We start from the raw sequence: 16311 nt of genomic DNA, 5'->3' as shown, positions 1-16311 counted from the left end.
GTATTCGGATGGTGCGAGCACATCTGTTCAACATCAGGGCGACCCTGACAGTATGGCAGGCCTTCCTTCCTCTTTAGATCAATCTGAAGTTTTGTCGTTGGATATCGGACAACGTTTTCTAAGCGTTGATCATTTCACAGAGGCACTTCAAAATTTTGTAATCAAGCATACTTTTGACTTCAAATTCATAAAGAATGAAAAACACCGGGGTGACTGTAGAATGTGCTTGCATTAGTTATCAATGGCGCCTTCATGCATCAAAAGAATATAATAAAAATACCTTCAAAATCAAGACAATGTACCCGTCACACAATTGTGGTGGTGGAATTGGCTCGGTGTCACATCCCAAACCATCAAAAAAATAGGTAAGCGAATGTGTTATTCAGAAGCTTAAGGACCATCCCCTGTACAAGGCCATCAACATTCAGAAGTACATGTTACGGAACATGGTGTCCACGTTCCATACAAGCAAATTTGGTTGTAAAGAGTATGCCCGGGTGATCCTCGACGGCAGCGAGGTCTCCAGCTATGATTTGTTGCTTTGGTACATTGATAAGATGGTTGAGACAAACCCTAGCAGCATCGCGATTGTGGAAAAAGACAGTGATCGTTTTAAACGTGCATTCTTTTTTCCCGTGCGTGTATCATGGGATTCAAAGAGGGGTTGCAGGCCACTGTTGTTTGTCGATGGTACCCACTTTCTTAGAAAATATCGAGGTACTCTATTGGGTACCATAGGCAAAGATGGAAACAATGGTTTTTCCACGTGGCCTTCGGTATTGTCAATAACAAGACCGATGCCAACTGGACATGGTTCATTTCCAAATTAGGTGATTCTTTATATGATGACGGAGATTATGAAGAGACTATTGCATTTGTGTCGGACGAGTCTAAGGGCCTTGTAAACGTTATTGCACAGATCTTCCATTTTTCCCCACATGCATACTGCCTTCGATACTTGGAGACCAATTTTATAAAAGACAATGTTAGACTTGGGAAAGCGTTGAAGGAGTAGTGTTGGTCCGTATACTTTCGTATTGCACATGCATCCACGCCTAAAGAATTTCAAGATTCGGTGAATGAACTGCAGGTCACATCACCCGAAGCCTATCACTGGTTGCTTCATAAGTCAGATGCCCCATTGGTCGAATTATTTGTTCAGAGGTGAACATTGGTGTGAGATGTATTTAAATGTCACAGCATCGTTCAATGCGTGGATCAAAGAAACTCGGCATTTACCGGTGACGAAAATGGTCGACTCCATACGGTATTTAACTGTTGTTTTTTATTTAACGCTTAATATTGGTTATTATCGTTTAAATATGTTTGTTTTTGTTTAAATTCCACGATTTTCTCTTACTTTGTATTGTTTCTTTTGAAAATGGTTTCTTTTCATTTAAATTTCACTCTCTTAAGCTTAATATTAGTTGTTATCGTTTAAATATGTTTGTTTCTGTTTAGGATTTTCGCTTACTTTATAAGTGTCCTACGTCCTACAGATTCAAGCTGATGCGCATGTTATTCACCCGCCGTGAGCAAGCGAACAAATGGGAGACCTATTTATACCCCGACATACATAAAAAGGTAAAGGAACTTCTTGCGGAAGTCCATATCATCGCCGTATCACCAAACTCCATATCGACACAATAGTCGAATAGTCTCCGTTGTCAAGATATACAATTTGAAGTTAGAATTCCGATTAAGAAACTACTATGTGTGTGCTCTATTTAGCAAAGTATTTACCATATCTTTGGTGTCTCTCTCATACTCCTCACTCTCGCATGAAGAATAATGGCTGTATTCTTGTTTGTCGTTATCCAGAACAAGACATGGAAGTGGCCATTCAGGATTATTGGGAGGATGACTATATCAACATCATGCAAGTTACGCGTGGCATCTCCGATCATATTGAGAATCGTGTCATGCACGTTTTCCTGCTTGGACATAAATAGCGCCAAAGGTCGCGTGATAGAGGCGCGCTTCTTATATGGATATGGTACTCTTTTCAAAAACTTTCTGAATTATGCATGCAAATGCGTCCATGACATTGTCGATGACCATTTCCTTCCCACCACCATTGTGAACAGGCTGGCTCTTGTAGTGCTAAGATCGTCATTCTTCCAGACGACAATCCTGAGGTTAAACGGTAATACATATATTTAGATAGAAACACAAATACTTAAGTGGAAACTAATAATGTTAAACAATAAGTCATAGTTTTAAATGATACCTTTCATATTTAAACGGAAACTACTTCTCTTAAATGGTAACACATATATTTAAATTATAACATAAATACTTCATACTTACGAGCCTATCCAGCAGTTGAGGAAGATCTTTATTATCTCCTGTTCGATTTTGTCAAGGCACGTACATCTGGGGTATCTTTTCTTCTTGGGAAGAAAGTTCTTCAGCACATCGTTGAATTGTTGGCTGGCAAGGACTATACTATCAACGTTAGCAGCAATGATTGGTTTTTCATTAACGTTTCCTTGCCCTTCGTTAATAGCATCTTTGGGTTCATTTCCAAGTGATGTTATTGACGGTTGTTGGTGTTCTGTGCTTGGTGCATGAGTTATTTCCTGTTCGACCAACAATGGTTCACCGCCAGTAGTTGCTGCTTCGTGTTGTTGTGGGATTGTGTCTTCCTTCGATGTGACACTGCCGTCTGCAGTTCCACTGAGATAGGGATTTCATTGCCAATAGATTCAACGATCCTGTCAACATCGGCTATGACGACATCATCAACCGGAGACACATCCATTGAAGGTTGGTCCATTACAGGCAAAGCTTCTGTTGGGATAATTTCCTCAGACGCTACCCTTATAGCCGGCCGATTAACCGCGGGTGGTGCTGCTATTGTTTCAATGTCAGCCGGTGGAGGGAGTGACATTATTGATTTTCTTCTCGTCCCAAGCCTCTTCAAATGTGGGCCTTTTCGGATGGCTATCCCAATTACGTCGGCGTCATCAAAATCCAGGGCCATCCCAACAATGTCGTCGACAAGCACCGGGGCTACCTCGCTAGTATCAGGGCTATTCCTAGTAGCGTCCGTGCTGGGTACTTCATTTGTTGGTAGGGACGTAGTATTCGACTATGACTGTCCTTCCAACGCCTCGACACGAGCAACAAGTCGGGGGAACTCTGTTATCAGTATTCCTAGTAGCTGTTGCCGTCGGGGAAGGGATGGGTAGGGCGGCTTATCAGGTAATGAGAAGTGCATGGCCTTTTTTGGCTGGAAGAATGGGAATGACGTTGAGCGCACCTTGAAAAGGTTGACCTCTCATCCTTTCTTCGAGCCAGTGGTGCGGGAGCAATAGCATCTCCACGACGGGTGGCCCGAACAAAGACTTCTTCATCCGTATTCGCGGCGACCAGTTCAGGACACTAACATTTGTAAACAACACAATCTCAATGAAACCATTCAACTTAAATAATAACAAATGTTTTAAACAGTAAACTCATGTATTTAAACGGTATTCCATAAACTTAAACAACAAGCAACAATGTTAAACACTAAAACATATATTTAAACAGAAACTACTATTATTAAACGATAACGAGTAAAATTAAACATAAACTACTATTGTTACATGATAATGGTATTTATTATCTCCTTTCGTTCAAGAGATGACAACATGGTTCCTATCGAAGCTTGCTTCTGATAACTATTTTTCCCATAAAACAGCATCCTTGGGTTCTTGCCAAAACGTAGCTTCTTGCCATTGCCGGTGAGCTCGTAAAACCATATGTTCAGTGCAACTGATCAACCTTTTTAAGGTACCCCGTGTTGGTCTTCTTCTCAGCGCATCTTGGTTGCATTCGAGCGGCCGCTTGTGGAACGTCCTCTATAAGCCACTTGTACATTGCCTGCACCCATGCGTATCGTCCAATGATAGGTAAGTCATCGACATAATTAACGATCCAATTTGGAACCGAGCATGAGGTGTTCGGGAAGAGGATAGTACCCATGAGGTACACCATAAGGAGTTTTACAAAAGTTTCTTCTTCTCCACTTTGCTGAACAATTTGGTCAAGTGTTCTCTTGATGGAGTCTTTGTGTCTTTCGTAGGTTTTCGATAAATACTTCTCTTAAAAAATGAGTATGTTTTTTTCTTCTAAAATACGACTACGTCTCCATCACACCGCAAAACAAGAATGAGAGCCACATCTTCAGGCTATAAACTCAACAGGCTTGCTCCGATCTTGAATTTATTGGTGCGGTCATCATACCTTTGCAACAGAGAATCAAGAAGGGCCTTCTCTTGGAATACAGGTTCCAGTTCAATGAGTGCTGCAAACGGTGTCCTTCGGATGATCTCCCAGTGTCGTACACTCATGTGAAGTTTCAATTCAGCCACAGTCTCCACTATCGGTACCAAGTAGCATCGCTCATTAACTAGGTTGGCCGGCATAATTACAAGCTTGTGACAATAACAATACATTAAGTAATATTCATAAATATTAAGTGGAAAGCTATGATTGTAAATGGTAAACTCAAATCTTAAAAGGAAACCTAGTTTCTAAAACTGAACATATTAAACACTATATAATGAAACCATATAAAAAATCTATTCAGAAATCTTAAACAGAAAGCTATAATTTTAAATGGAAAACTCTTTTGTTAGATTGATACTATGAAACACTACATACTACAACCATATCAAATTAAAGGGGAAACATACATTATAAACATTACACAGCATAACAATCGAAAAATCTCTTTCGATCGTGTATACAGACAAATATGAAAAACAAAACAAAACCCTAACCGGAAAATCTCCCTACAAACTTCAATATCGTAAAATAACCACACCATAAAATCGAAAAATCTCTTTTCCTAACAGAATAGTTTACAAATCAAACGGAAAAAAAATTCACATATTGTAAAAACAAAAGGAAACTGCATAACTTTTTCAACGGCGCCCACCTCGGCTCAATACCTTAAAGTGCAAACTGATGAAATGCCAAATACTTGAGTGAGAGTTCTCCTTCGAGACAGTGGTTGAACTAAATTCCGGTTCTACAGAGGATGCCCAAGTAGTGACAACTTTGGAAAGGGAGAGGCGAAAAGAGAAAAGCTTGAATGACCCCAGTAATTGTTATCTCTTGGGATTACCCAAAAAAACCCCCACTTCCTCTCAAAGCGGAAAAATCATTGCTGCCAAGGGCATTATGGTCAAATCATGTCGCACAACCACAACTTCCCATGTAAGGGGCAATTTCATCCAGAAAATTCAAAACTAACTCTCTTAACCACCATTACATGCTTCGAAGGTTTGAAAATCATTGTATTTAAAAGGAAGGGGTGTTTTAGAATACTCAAATTTAAGGGGTGTTTTTGTGCATATTGCAAATTTAGGGGGTGTTTTTGGTAATTTCTTGTTTAAAAAAATGCATTAAATAATTATCTGGATTTGTGGGGGTTTTTTTTTTTAATAAAAACAACAAAAGCTATATATATATATATATATATATATGAAGGCGTACGTAAGGGTTGGAAATTAATCATTCAATCTATGCACCTTCAGTCGGGATTTAGGGGCTATTGGCTATTATTATTGAATTAAAACCAAACTAAGGGTCAAAAGATAATTTTACGAACCTTTTTAATTTGCTGGCATGTTTGATCCAATCAGAATCGTTGATCCACTCGATCTATTACCAACGCAATGAGCCCAATTAGCCGTTCATTCATGATGTTGTCCCCTTTTATCGGGTTTTTTTTTATCGTAACGAATTTGAACCAGTTAATTTAATATATCCGATCTCTTTTATCGAGTTGCAACGGATTAGACCGTCCTCGGTTCGATTCGAATCATAAAATTAAACTGAATCAGCATTATTAGAACCGAACCATAACCGCAAGAACCTAACCGAAATTTTGAACCAGAACTACAAGGTTATGATTAAGGTTCTTATGAGTTGAAAACCGAAACCCGAACTGAATCGGAACCAAACCATCAGTTCAGATTATATTTTTATTTTATAAATAAAAGAATAGGGTAAAATTTTCATGTGGTCACCGTGTTATGAGCGATTTTCATTTTGGTAATTATGTTTCAATTTATATCTTTTTGATCATTGGATTGATTTGTTTTCATCAGGAGGTCACTTGGGGATTTCCAGCAAATTTTAAATGACGTTGCAGCCGGAAATGTCACGTCACACTATTTTAAGTAAGTTGAGTCAGCATCGGGTTGATGTGTTCTCTCCAGTTGGGATGGGAGAAAACATTAAAATAGTATGACGTGGCATTTCCAGCTGCCACGTTATTTAAAATTGATCAGAAACCCCAAGTGATCTACCGGTGAAAACAAATCAATATCCAATGACCAAAAATATTCAAATTGAAATATAATAACCAAAATAAAAATCGGTCATAAGACGGTGACCACATGATATATAATATAAAATTTTGATATATTTTAATTAATCGGAACCTAGGAACATGACCTGGAACCGAAACTTTAACTATGATTATGGTTCGGTTATAGTTCTAAAGTTCATTTAACCGGAACCATAGGTTTAGAACCGAACCGTGGTCAGATCTACACGGATCCTATCAGACCTGATCCATTATAAAGGGAACGAGCCAAATCCAACCGTCCGCTTGTGATAATTTCTCCCTCATTATCGGGTTTGATGTTGTATTGGATCCGAATCCATTAACCTGATAGACCCGATAACCCATCCTACTCCTCCTCTCTCTCCACAAGCTCTCTCTCTCTCTCTCTCTCTCTCTCTCTTTCTCTCTCGCTTTCGGGAACGATGAACTCGTCGGCGGCCGGCGGCGACGGGAAGCACGACGACGAGTCCGCCCTAGCGGAGTTTCTCTCATCCCTCATGGACTACACGCCCACGGTAATCTCTCCTCTCTCCCTGTCCGTCTCTCGATTGATGGATCTCTGTGGTTTTCCTGTTTTTTCTCCAATTTTGATCAATAAAGTGAAATTCATTGTCTGTTTTGTTTCACGGTGAAGATCCCGGACGAGCTGGTGGAGCATTACCTGGCGCGCAGTGGGTTTCAATGCCCCGATCTCCGATTGTAGGTACTCTTTCTCTCTTTTTGGTGTTTCTTTGTTAGGATTTGATTTAATCTTGGATTTAGAGAAGAAATTTAAATTCTGTTGTTATTGTGATTGAATTAATGGTGAGTTTGAAGGTTTTGGGCTGTTTTGAGGCGCTCTTCTTCTATTTCTTCAGTAATTGAAGAAATTGGGAGTTTGTGGAAATTTATTGGGCGGTGTTTCATTCTGGGAATTGAATGTGCTTTTATGTGAAATTAGAGGAGATGCATGCTCTAGAGAAAGTGTTGACGCATATCAATCTGGAGTAGGCAAATGAGCTTAGGTTCCCAAGATTAGTGGCAGATGCTAATTTTTATTGATGATAAGTGTATTTTTACAAATTGTGAATGATCATGCATTTCGTCAGCAACAAAAAGTGAAGATTCACAATCACTTCAGTGTCTTAGTTCTGCTTCTGGATTGAATATGTTTATAATATTGATAAACCACTGCAAATCATGCTGTGGAACTTTTGCTAAATTCTTCATGTGAAGCAGTTGAACGTGCTTATATCATTAGAAGTTATTAAACAAAACCATTTAATATCTACTTGTGTTCCAAGATGTTTAGCTTGTATTTTTCCACAATGAAAATGCATTTACTATAACTTTAGTTTTTCTTCCCTGAAGCTCATTTGGACTTGTCTTATGTTTTCCTCTTGACAGAACAAGGCTGGTAGCTGTAGCTTCTCAGAAGTTCATCACAGATGTTGCAAGTGATGCTCTTCAGTATGTACAAAGTTCTTTTTCCTCTTTTTCTACACCATTTTTCAATGCAGCTACTGGATTACATTTCAAATGTGAATAGAATTGCTTTGTCCAAATTAACAAACTCCTAGTGGAAATGAAAATCACGTGTAGCCATTTGGTTGTTCATTGCCATCTCCATAATTTGGTGGAGCCTACCAAAATTAACAATGCTTGCCAGAAAAACATAATTTAATGGTATCCTTGTTTATTTTTTTCATGGATTTAATTCGTTTAATTTCCTCAGATTGGGAGTATTTAAAGAAAAATTATGCATCCACATGGGAACATGTTACTTATTTTTTGTATATGCTATGATGCACTAGGGAACATGTTTGGATCACATGTTCCCCTCATGAACCTAGTTTAGTTGAAAAAATTCTGATTTTTTTCATTTCCTTTTCAGTCAGTTCATCTTAATTTTGTTTTTCTGTTTTAAATCCACATGACTATATATATATATATATATATATTTATATAACATTGTGTCCATGTATCCGATTTTTGTTAAATTCAAGCGCCGGATACCCGCTAATACTTGGAGACTGCATTAACCACATATTTTATTGGTAAACTCAATCAAAAGATATAGATTGAGATGTCAATAATGACAAGAAAATATAGTAATTATGAAGGAGTACAATTACAAATCTTGTAAAAAAGAAACTATGTTCATAAGTTCTAAATTGAATTGTCTAGAATAATAACTAGAAACAATTATAGTCGGCTAAATTGGTGACACATATTTTTTTTTATGTCAAATATAGAGAACTCAGTAGTAGATATTGCCATTATAGTGTGCTTTTAATGGTAAAATAAGTGCATTACAAATATTAAGTCAAAAGAGTCCCCTATAGTTGTATGGTACTGTCAATGTATACCAACCTCAACTTATATATTATGTTTATTTCAGTCCCTTAACTTCAAAAAAATTGTCAAACTACACCACTGTTCATGTATCGGTTCATATGATACTTGCTGGTGTGGCAGGTTTGACGTCTACACCCTGTGCCATGCAATAGTTGTTAACAAGGAAAGTGCGCCATCAAAAAATTGCTCCATGTGTGCATGCTGATGTGACATAATACCACATCAACGCCCAATTCTAGTTTTTAAGAATGTGGGTTCTAGCTGAGTTTTGATCATTTGCATGTGCATTGACTTAACAGTACTGCAAGAAATGCAACCTAACTAAAACTTTGAGGAACGAAATGTTTAGGCACTAAATTGGCAGCTATCCCTAATGGCCCAAACTATATAGGTGTAAAATGAATGTAACCCTAATGTCATTGCCTTGAGAATGAAAGAATGCATAGTTGTGATCTATGGGAGTTGTTACTCCATATGATGTGATGTCCTTGCCTACTGTGATAAAATCAGAGAATGCTTGAAAAATAGTTTAATTTTATATCAAAGGTTGTGGGCAGTTGTTTGTGGGAATAGAATGGAGTAGGCATTTGGTGTATGAGCATGGAGTGGGAGGTCACAACAGCATAAATGTAGAGTGGAAGTGGGAATTTGGAAAACACAATTTTTCCCTTTTCTCCATTGGATTTATAGTGAGAGTGGAGACTCTAACTATTGTTGGTTGGATGAAATTCCAACACACAACCCATCATGCTATTCTAATGTTTGTGCAATTTTAAAAGTTATATATATATATATGTACAGATAACATGGTTGATAAAAAATGTTGGTTTAAAAAATTTGGTACAAATTAAAATGCGTGAAAAGAGTTGGGCTAGATAAAAGAAATTGACTGTTAGTCAGAAGAAATCTGCACAATTGGGTTGGTGCTAAAGAACATTTAGATAGGTTTTGGAAATCATAAAAAACAAGAAAGGATCTAAGAAGTTGGAAATCTAAACTTCTTAAAGTCAAGGAGAAGGAAAAGGGAAATCAGAGCAGTTAAAAATCAAGAAGAAATCCTAGCAGTTGGAAATCGAAGCAATCAATTTAAGCCAATAAAAACACTGTGACTAGATAACTAAACAGTTGCTAAAGAATTCTAAGGATGGCACTACTTTTCCGCCATAGGTGGGGTAAGAGGTATTTTGGATATTTAATTTTCTTTTGGCCACTTTGTAAGTTTTCAAGGACTATACATTGGTTTTCCCTTTATAGAAAGAGAATATAGTTAAATTTTATGGTTTCGATCTTGATAAAGATATAATGTTGGAGGAAAATTGTGTCCAGAGAGATAAAAATATAAAATAAAATTAAAGAGTGAGAGTGAAATTGTTGGAGACATGAGTATAATGAAAGCAAGAAAATAAGTTATTGGGAATAATTAGAAAACTAAACAAAATAAAATCCATCAACTTCTCACTTCAAATGCAAATAATTTGAGAATGGGAATGATCATTGTCACTTCTAAATTTGCAACCAAACATGGGAATGAGAGTCTAAACCTAAAGATTCCATTCCATTTAATTATGTTTACTTAACAACATATTAGAACCTTAGTGCTTTTCAAGCTATTTGTTCTCTAGATCTCAAACTATTGAGGCTTGGGAATTAATCAATTGCTTGTCACTAGTCTGTCAATTGTTTAGGGTCCTTTTATATGTATGCACGAACAATACATCATGGAATTAAATATTATTGCTTACATTGTAACTGTTTGAATGCAGATAATATCTAGCTGAAGTTTATCCTCATAAAACTGTTCCCTTTAATAGAATTCTTCATCTGCAGATTTTTTGCAACCGCAGATAAGATTATGTTTGATAGTATTCAATGATGTTAGGAGATAATATTATGTTTGATAGTATTCAGTGATATTAGGAGTACTTAGGTTTATATCTACAGAGCCTTACTAGTTTTCATTATATCTCTCCGGAGGACATTGTCACATTTTTACAGTGAATGGGAACCTCCTCTTTCTGTAAGGATTCTGGATGGGGAAAATAGTTGGCCTAGATTTGTTATAGTGTTGGACCTTTCTACTTCCACAAGAATTATTAGATAAATTTCAATGTTCTGAAATGAAATCATTAAACTTTGTGTCTAATGTGTGCTTGCGTACTTTGTAGAGTCTGCTTTTTGAATGTGTTCATTAGCAACCGTCTGTTCGTAGCCAAGGCTTCAGAGATGATTTTGAAAGTTCTGAGATAGTTTCCAATTGATGCCTTTTTTCATGTATTCATCTCATTCCCTTTTTGTTTTCCTGAATTAGACACTGCAAAGCAAGGCTTTCTGCACCAGTCAAAGACAAAAGCAAGCAGCCGAAGGTACAATACATGGGACTAAATATTATTGCTGAAGGGTGTATATATCCTAATAACTATTTTTCTATGCTGCAGGAGAAGCGTTTGATCTTGACAATGGATGATCTTTCTAAAGCTCTTCGTGAGGTAATAATTATAGGCTGTCTTATTTCTTCCTGTTGGTTACTCAAACAGTTATAATTGTTACGTAATAAGTAGTCACTAAATCCTTTCATTCATGAGCTTCTAATCTGACCTTCCTGCTCAGGTTTATGTGAGGAAATAAAATCAGAGGAAAAGAGTTTTGCTGCTTGAATAATGAATGTAGTTATCAAGACTGTAAATTACTATAATCCTTTTAATTGTCATCTTCAGCTGATCTTCCCACATTCATGTAGTTCATGATTTAAACCAAACCATACATTTTGGTTGGAATCAATAGGCTATGCTCCAGGTTGAAACCATGATCAATTGAATTGTGTGATAAAGGGAACTTATTTTGATGGCAGCCTTGACTTGGGCTCTAAAAGATCTAATGTCACCTGTTTAAGAGAAACATTTTGAGGTTCAAAGGATCTTTCAAGTTTATTTATAAACAAAAGAAGCTGATAATTCAGTTGTTTAACCACTCTGGCTCCTACTTCATTTAACCAGGGGTATCCGTACCCTTACCCGGTCAACTCTATCAATTTTTCCACTACAAGCTTAGCTTCTTTGGTTCAGTTCAAAATAAAAATCTGCCTATTGCAGTTACATTCCATTTCAGCTTTTTGCTTAAGCTGCCTTTGGTTTTCTTTATAATCAAGATCTGTTTATTTATAAGCAATTTTTTTAAATATTTTGTTGTTTTGTGTGAATGTAATACCTAATTTAAGTTTCCAGCAATTGGTTTTCTGGCTTATTTGCTTTTATTGTGCACTCAAAACAGTTACCGACTAATCTTGAAATGAAAACTGATGCCCATCCATTGTTTCTTGCGCAGCATGGTGTGAATGTGAAGCATCAAGAGTACTTTGCTGACAACCCCTCAACTGGAATGGATCCTTCTACAAGAGAAGAGAATTAGTTTCAATGGGATTTCCATTGATTGGGATCCATTGAGATTGCCAATTTGGTTTCCCTTTTTCTGATGCTAGAACCGCAGGGTATCTTTGACCTATAGGCAGCATGTTACCTCCTATTAGCAGTCATAGATAGCCACTTTGGGGCTGCAGATCTGTTGCTTTACCCCTCTAGAACTTATAGATGTGCATCAAGAACTTAATTTTAAGCCACTACCTTTTAAGATCAAATGTGACATAATATCCTATCTCTCTCTTTTTGAATTCTGTATTGCTGATATTTTACTATCAGGGAATGACCACAAGGACAAGGGCTGGGGAAATTTGCTGATAAACTTTTGCCTGATCGAAGCAGCTTTATTGCGGTATATTTAATGTTTTTTTGGTGTTCAATTGATATCTCATACACAAACACAAACAAACAACAATCACATCTATATTTGTTCATTGAATTGCTCCCTATTGATTGGTAACAGTACAGGATAACACATAGCTGATTTGCTGTTCATATTCCATGCTTATTTGATCACATTCTTGCTCTGAAGTGATTTGTAACAGTACAGGATAACACATAGCTGATTTGCTGTTTGCATTCCTTGCTTATTTGATCACATTCTAGCTCTGAAGTGATTGGTAACAGTGGAGAATAACACTTGGCCAAATTTTGGACCATTATTAGTATGCATACCAACTCACGTAGTGTGATCTTTGTTTAGAAGAATCTATTCATGCTAGCAGTCTAAGTGATTCCCACCTATGTATTCCTTAGCAGCCTTTCAAATGGAAATCTAGGAAGTTTATTGTTTGCTTTGATCCTGATGCACTATGGGTGTTCCTCCGAGCATGGCATGAACCAGTGTGTGGGGGTCCCAAGCATACGATCCTAGACTTGATTGACAACCACATTGCAACAAATCGGACCAGTAATGAACAAATATTGTATTAATGTTTTCTTCGTTTTCATCACTAGAACGTGAATTCCTAGTTACGTTTTTCATGTTTTTAATAATATTGATTGATCTTAGCTTTTCCTCAGCAATTGCAAATTGATTTTTGTTTGCTTTTTCTTCTCTTTGTAGAAGGTATAGTAGTTACATGTATCAACTGTTTTATTAAGAAAAACAAATTGATTTTTTGTTTGCTTTTTCTTCTCTTTGTAGAAGGTATAATAGTTACATGTATCAACTGTTTTATTAAGAAAAACAAATTGATTTTTTGTTTGCTTTTTCTTCTCTTTGTAGAAGGTATAGTAGTTACATGTATCAACTGTTTTATTAAGAAAAACAAATTGATTTTTGTTTGCTTTTTCTTCTCTTTGTAGAAGGTATAGTAGTTACATGTATCAACTGTTTTATTAAGAAAAACAAGGTAGGTACTATGCTTAATCATTGTTGAACAACACTTTTGTCATTGTCATATGATGAGAAAGGGCATTTGTCTGGAAGAATCTTGATCTTTTTGGAAGATACACCTGCAATTAGAACTTATACTGAAGTTTTGTCTGCTAATTTCCATGGAAAAAAACATTACTGTTAGCTTCATGAGGACCTTTTATTTCCTGATCAAGCTCAACAAGAAAGAAAGAAAGAAAGAAAGACATAGAATTGACACAAAATTAATTGAGGAATGTGCTTATTTATTTATTTATTTATTTTTGATGTCTTGTTCATCACAATTTCTACATAAAATTATCGATGCCCGCTTGTCATTTTTATGTTTTTTTTTTTTTTTAGATTTTTTGTGGTTTCTGACTAGATACCAATCACATCTTAGTTTTTCAAACTATATATTGACACAATACCACCAAGTCCTTTCAGAACAATTATTTGGTACAAAGTTGGTTAGTATTAGCACAAAAGTTTCTAGTCTACTAACCTCCTTTTTGTCCCCTTAAACTTTCTTGAAAACTCTATTATGCAAAAATTAGGCTGTTAAAACCCATTTTTATGATATACTAAATTCTTTATTATCCTTTGATGATTGCATTTCAGGATTAACTCGAATATTTTTCGGTCATGCTCGGTCCACCGTAAAAATATCGATGTATCCAAAGATTGAGAGATTCATTTAGATCAGATTGGACAATTCATATTGCCAACAAAATATCCAATATCTGGACTACCAAAAAGGTTTGATGAGAACACTCAAAATTAAAGCATTATTTACTTTATCTTATTAATGTCTAGGCCCTTTCCTTTTTCTCCTTGAATTAATGAATGAATGATTCTAATTCCTTCTTACCCTCTACTTAAAGTAACATATGTTTTGAATGAATGAATGAATGAATGAATGGCTAAGTTATGTTTTTCTTTCCCTATAATTTAGCCTTGATTTTTTAATCCATTTTTTTTTAATTTTATTTTGTCAATTTGAACTATATACTTTTCAGATGGTAACTTGAATTCTCTGCTCATCATCTGGTATGGAATAAATTCAAAATTGTCATTTTTTTTTCTTTTAATTTATAGCTTAAAGTATTCCTTCAAGTAATCTAATTGGTTTGAACAAACAATTTTTCTATTTGATGATTTTTTTTTCTGTCTTATTCTTTGTGGAATGTCTTGTGTAAATCTCATTTAGTTGATGATAAATGAGATAAAAGATGCACATTGCTATAATTTTTTTTTTTTAAAAAGAAAATATTGTTTTAATCGATTAGAATCACAATTTAAGGCTTGTGGCCTTCCTCCCAATATAAGTGTCTACTTGAACCATTTCACCCAAAAAAAAAGTAAATAATCTAAATGATTTATTATTATTATTATTATTATTATTTTGTGTTTTTATTTGGATCATCTAACGTTCAAAAGTTATGATTTGGTCTTTTATTTTTAATTTTTGTTATAATTTGGTCGCGGTTAACAAAATAAAAATAAAGAACTATTTAAATTGTTTACTAAAAAAATAATTATAATTAAAAATTTTATGAGCATTTTATTTATTTATTTTTTATTTTTTTAAATCCACTAAAATTATGCATTTAGTGTGACATATCAAAGTATTTAAATAGATACTAGTGATTAAATTTGAAAATTAACATTTAAATTAGATATGTGGATAGATAATTTAGAGCATGAAAAGTTTTTAAGAAGTGGGAAGGACTAAAGGAGTATAACTTTGTAAAGGTTATTTATCCAGAATAAAAATATGATATTTTATTTGCTCATACAAAATTTCACATCAAATGATGAGTTAGCCAAACACAATTACCATAAAGGGTTTTGATTAATAGTTAATTAGAAACCTTAAGCCTAATTAAATTTCAATTATTAGCACATGGTTATGGCATGCATGTTTGATTTTGAAAGCCAATTTAGTTCAACCCAGAGCCAAAACCCAACCCTAACCCTAATTATGCCCTAAAAAACAAACCCTAATTAACATTTTCAAATGCAAGTACATGTACTATAGAAAGGAAGAATCTCAAGAGAACCCACATTTGTAGAACTTCCTACCAAACTAAACCACATAAGGCTTTTTCATGATTAAGATTCTAAGCATTGTGATTACAGCGAGCAAGCACCAAGCTTTCATTAATTAATACATTGTCAAAAGCTAATGAAATAAATATTAAAATAAAATCTTTGCCTTGATTTTCTCTACTAAGTTTGGGTATAATACCAAACCATTCAATGAACCTTGTAGTTAGCCATGTCTATTGTACTTAAAAAAAAAAAAAAATAAGCCTTTGTGGGGAAACTACAATTTTAACCCTCTAGTATTTTTCCCCTGAAATTTCACTTTTATCATTTAAATCATTTAATTTCATATTTATTTTTTCCCCATTGAAACATGATTTTCTTTATTTTTTTCACTTGTAAAATTTTATTAAATAAAAATACATATTTGTTACAAAATAAAAATTTCAGACATGTTCTCTTTCTTATTGTTTTATCTGATTGTTATTGTCTCCGTTTTTTTTTAGCAAATTATTGGTTTATCTATTTTATTAAAAAAATTCAGACGATTTTGTTCTTGCTAATTCTATTGCAGATTTTTTTTTTTTTTAAACTAAGATGTTAATATCAGATAAGAACAATTTTGTATTTTGTCAAACTATCCCGACAAACTTTGAACTTTAATTAATTAACAAATCGAAGAAAGCAAAAGAAAAAACAAAGATTAATAAAATATATAATATTTGGATTGAATTCTTCTAAGATTAGGTATAATGGCATGCCAAACCATGGCATGGACTTAGCAGCTAGCTGGTTTCCAATATAAC

The 16311-nt window shown here is 35.1% G+C and overlaps 1 protein-coding gene across 1 annotated transcript; it reads left to right on the top strand.

The window, feature by feature from the left end:
* Nucleotides 1-6706: 6706 nt before the first annotated feature.
* Nucleotides 6707-12454, top strand: LOC120278715 (transcription initiation factor TFIID subunit 10). Its single transcript, XM_039285441.1, has 6 exons — nt 6707-6864; nt 6984-7048; nt 7736-7798; nt 10995-11049; nt 11122-11172; nt 12008-12454. Exons 1-6 carry the CDS (start codon nt 6772-6774, stop codon nt 12089-12091), a joined length of 411 nt encoding a protein of 136 aa, XP_039141375.1. The 5' UTR covers nt 6707-6771; the 3' UTR covers nt 12092-12454.
* The last annotated feature ends 3857 nt before the right edge of the window (nt 12455-16311 follow it).

The sequence above is a fragment of the Dioscorea cayenensis genome, chromosome 16 (assembly GCF_009730915.1).
Source record: "Dioscorea cayenensis subsp. rotundata cultivar TDr96_F1 chromosome 16, TDr96_F1_v2_PseudoChromosome.rev07_lg8_w22 25.fasta, whole genome shotgun sequence".
Lineage (NCBI taxonomy): Eukaryota > Viridiplantae > Streptophyta > Magnoliopsida > Dioscoreales > Dioscoreaceae > Dioscorea > Dioscorea cayenensis.
The sequence above is the reverse complement of the archived record's forward strand: the minus strand, read 5'-3'. Positions and strand labels throughout refer to the sequence as shown.

What these genes read in the sequence shown, in the direction of transcription:
- LOC120278715 (XM_039285441.1), top strand. Translation starts at nt 6,772, where the DNA reads ATGAACTCGTCGGCGGCCGGCGGCGACGGGAAGCACGACGACGAGTCC. An exon ending in CAATGCCCCGATCTCCGATT is followed by an intron (nt 7,049 to 7,735) that starts GTAGGTACTCTT and finishes TCCTCTTGACAG; the next exon opens with AACAAGGCTGGTAGCTGTAG. An exon ending in GTTGCAAGTGATGCTCTTCA is followed by an intron (nt 7,799 to 10,994) that starts GTATGTACAAAG and finishes TTCCTGAATTAG; the next exon opens with ACACTGCAAAGCAAGGCTTT.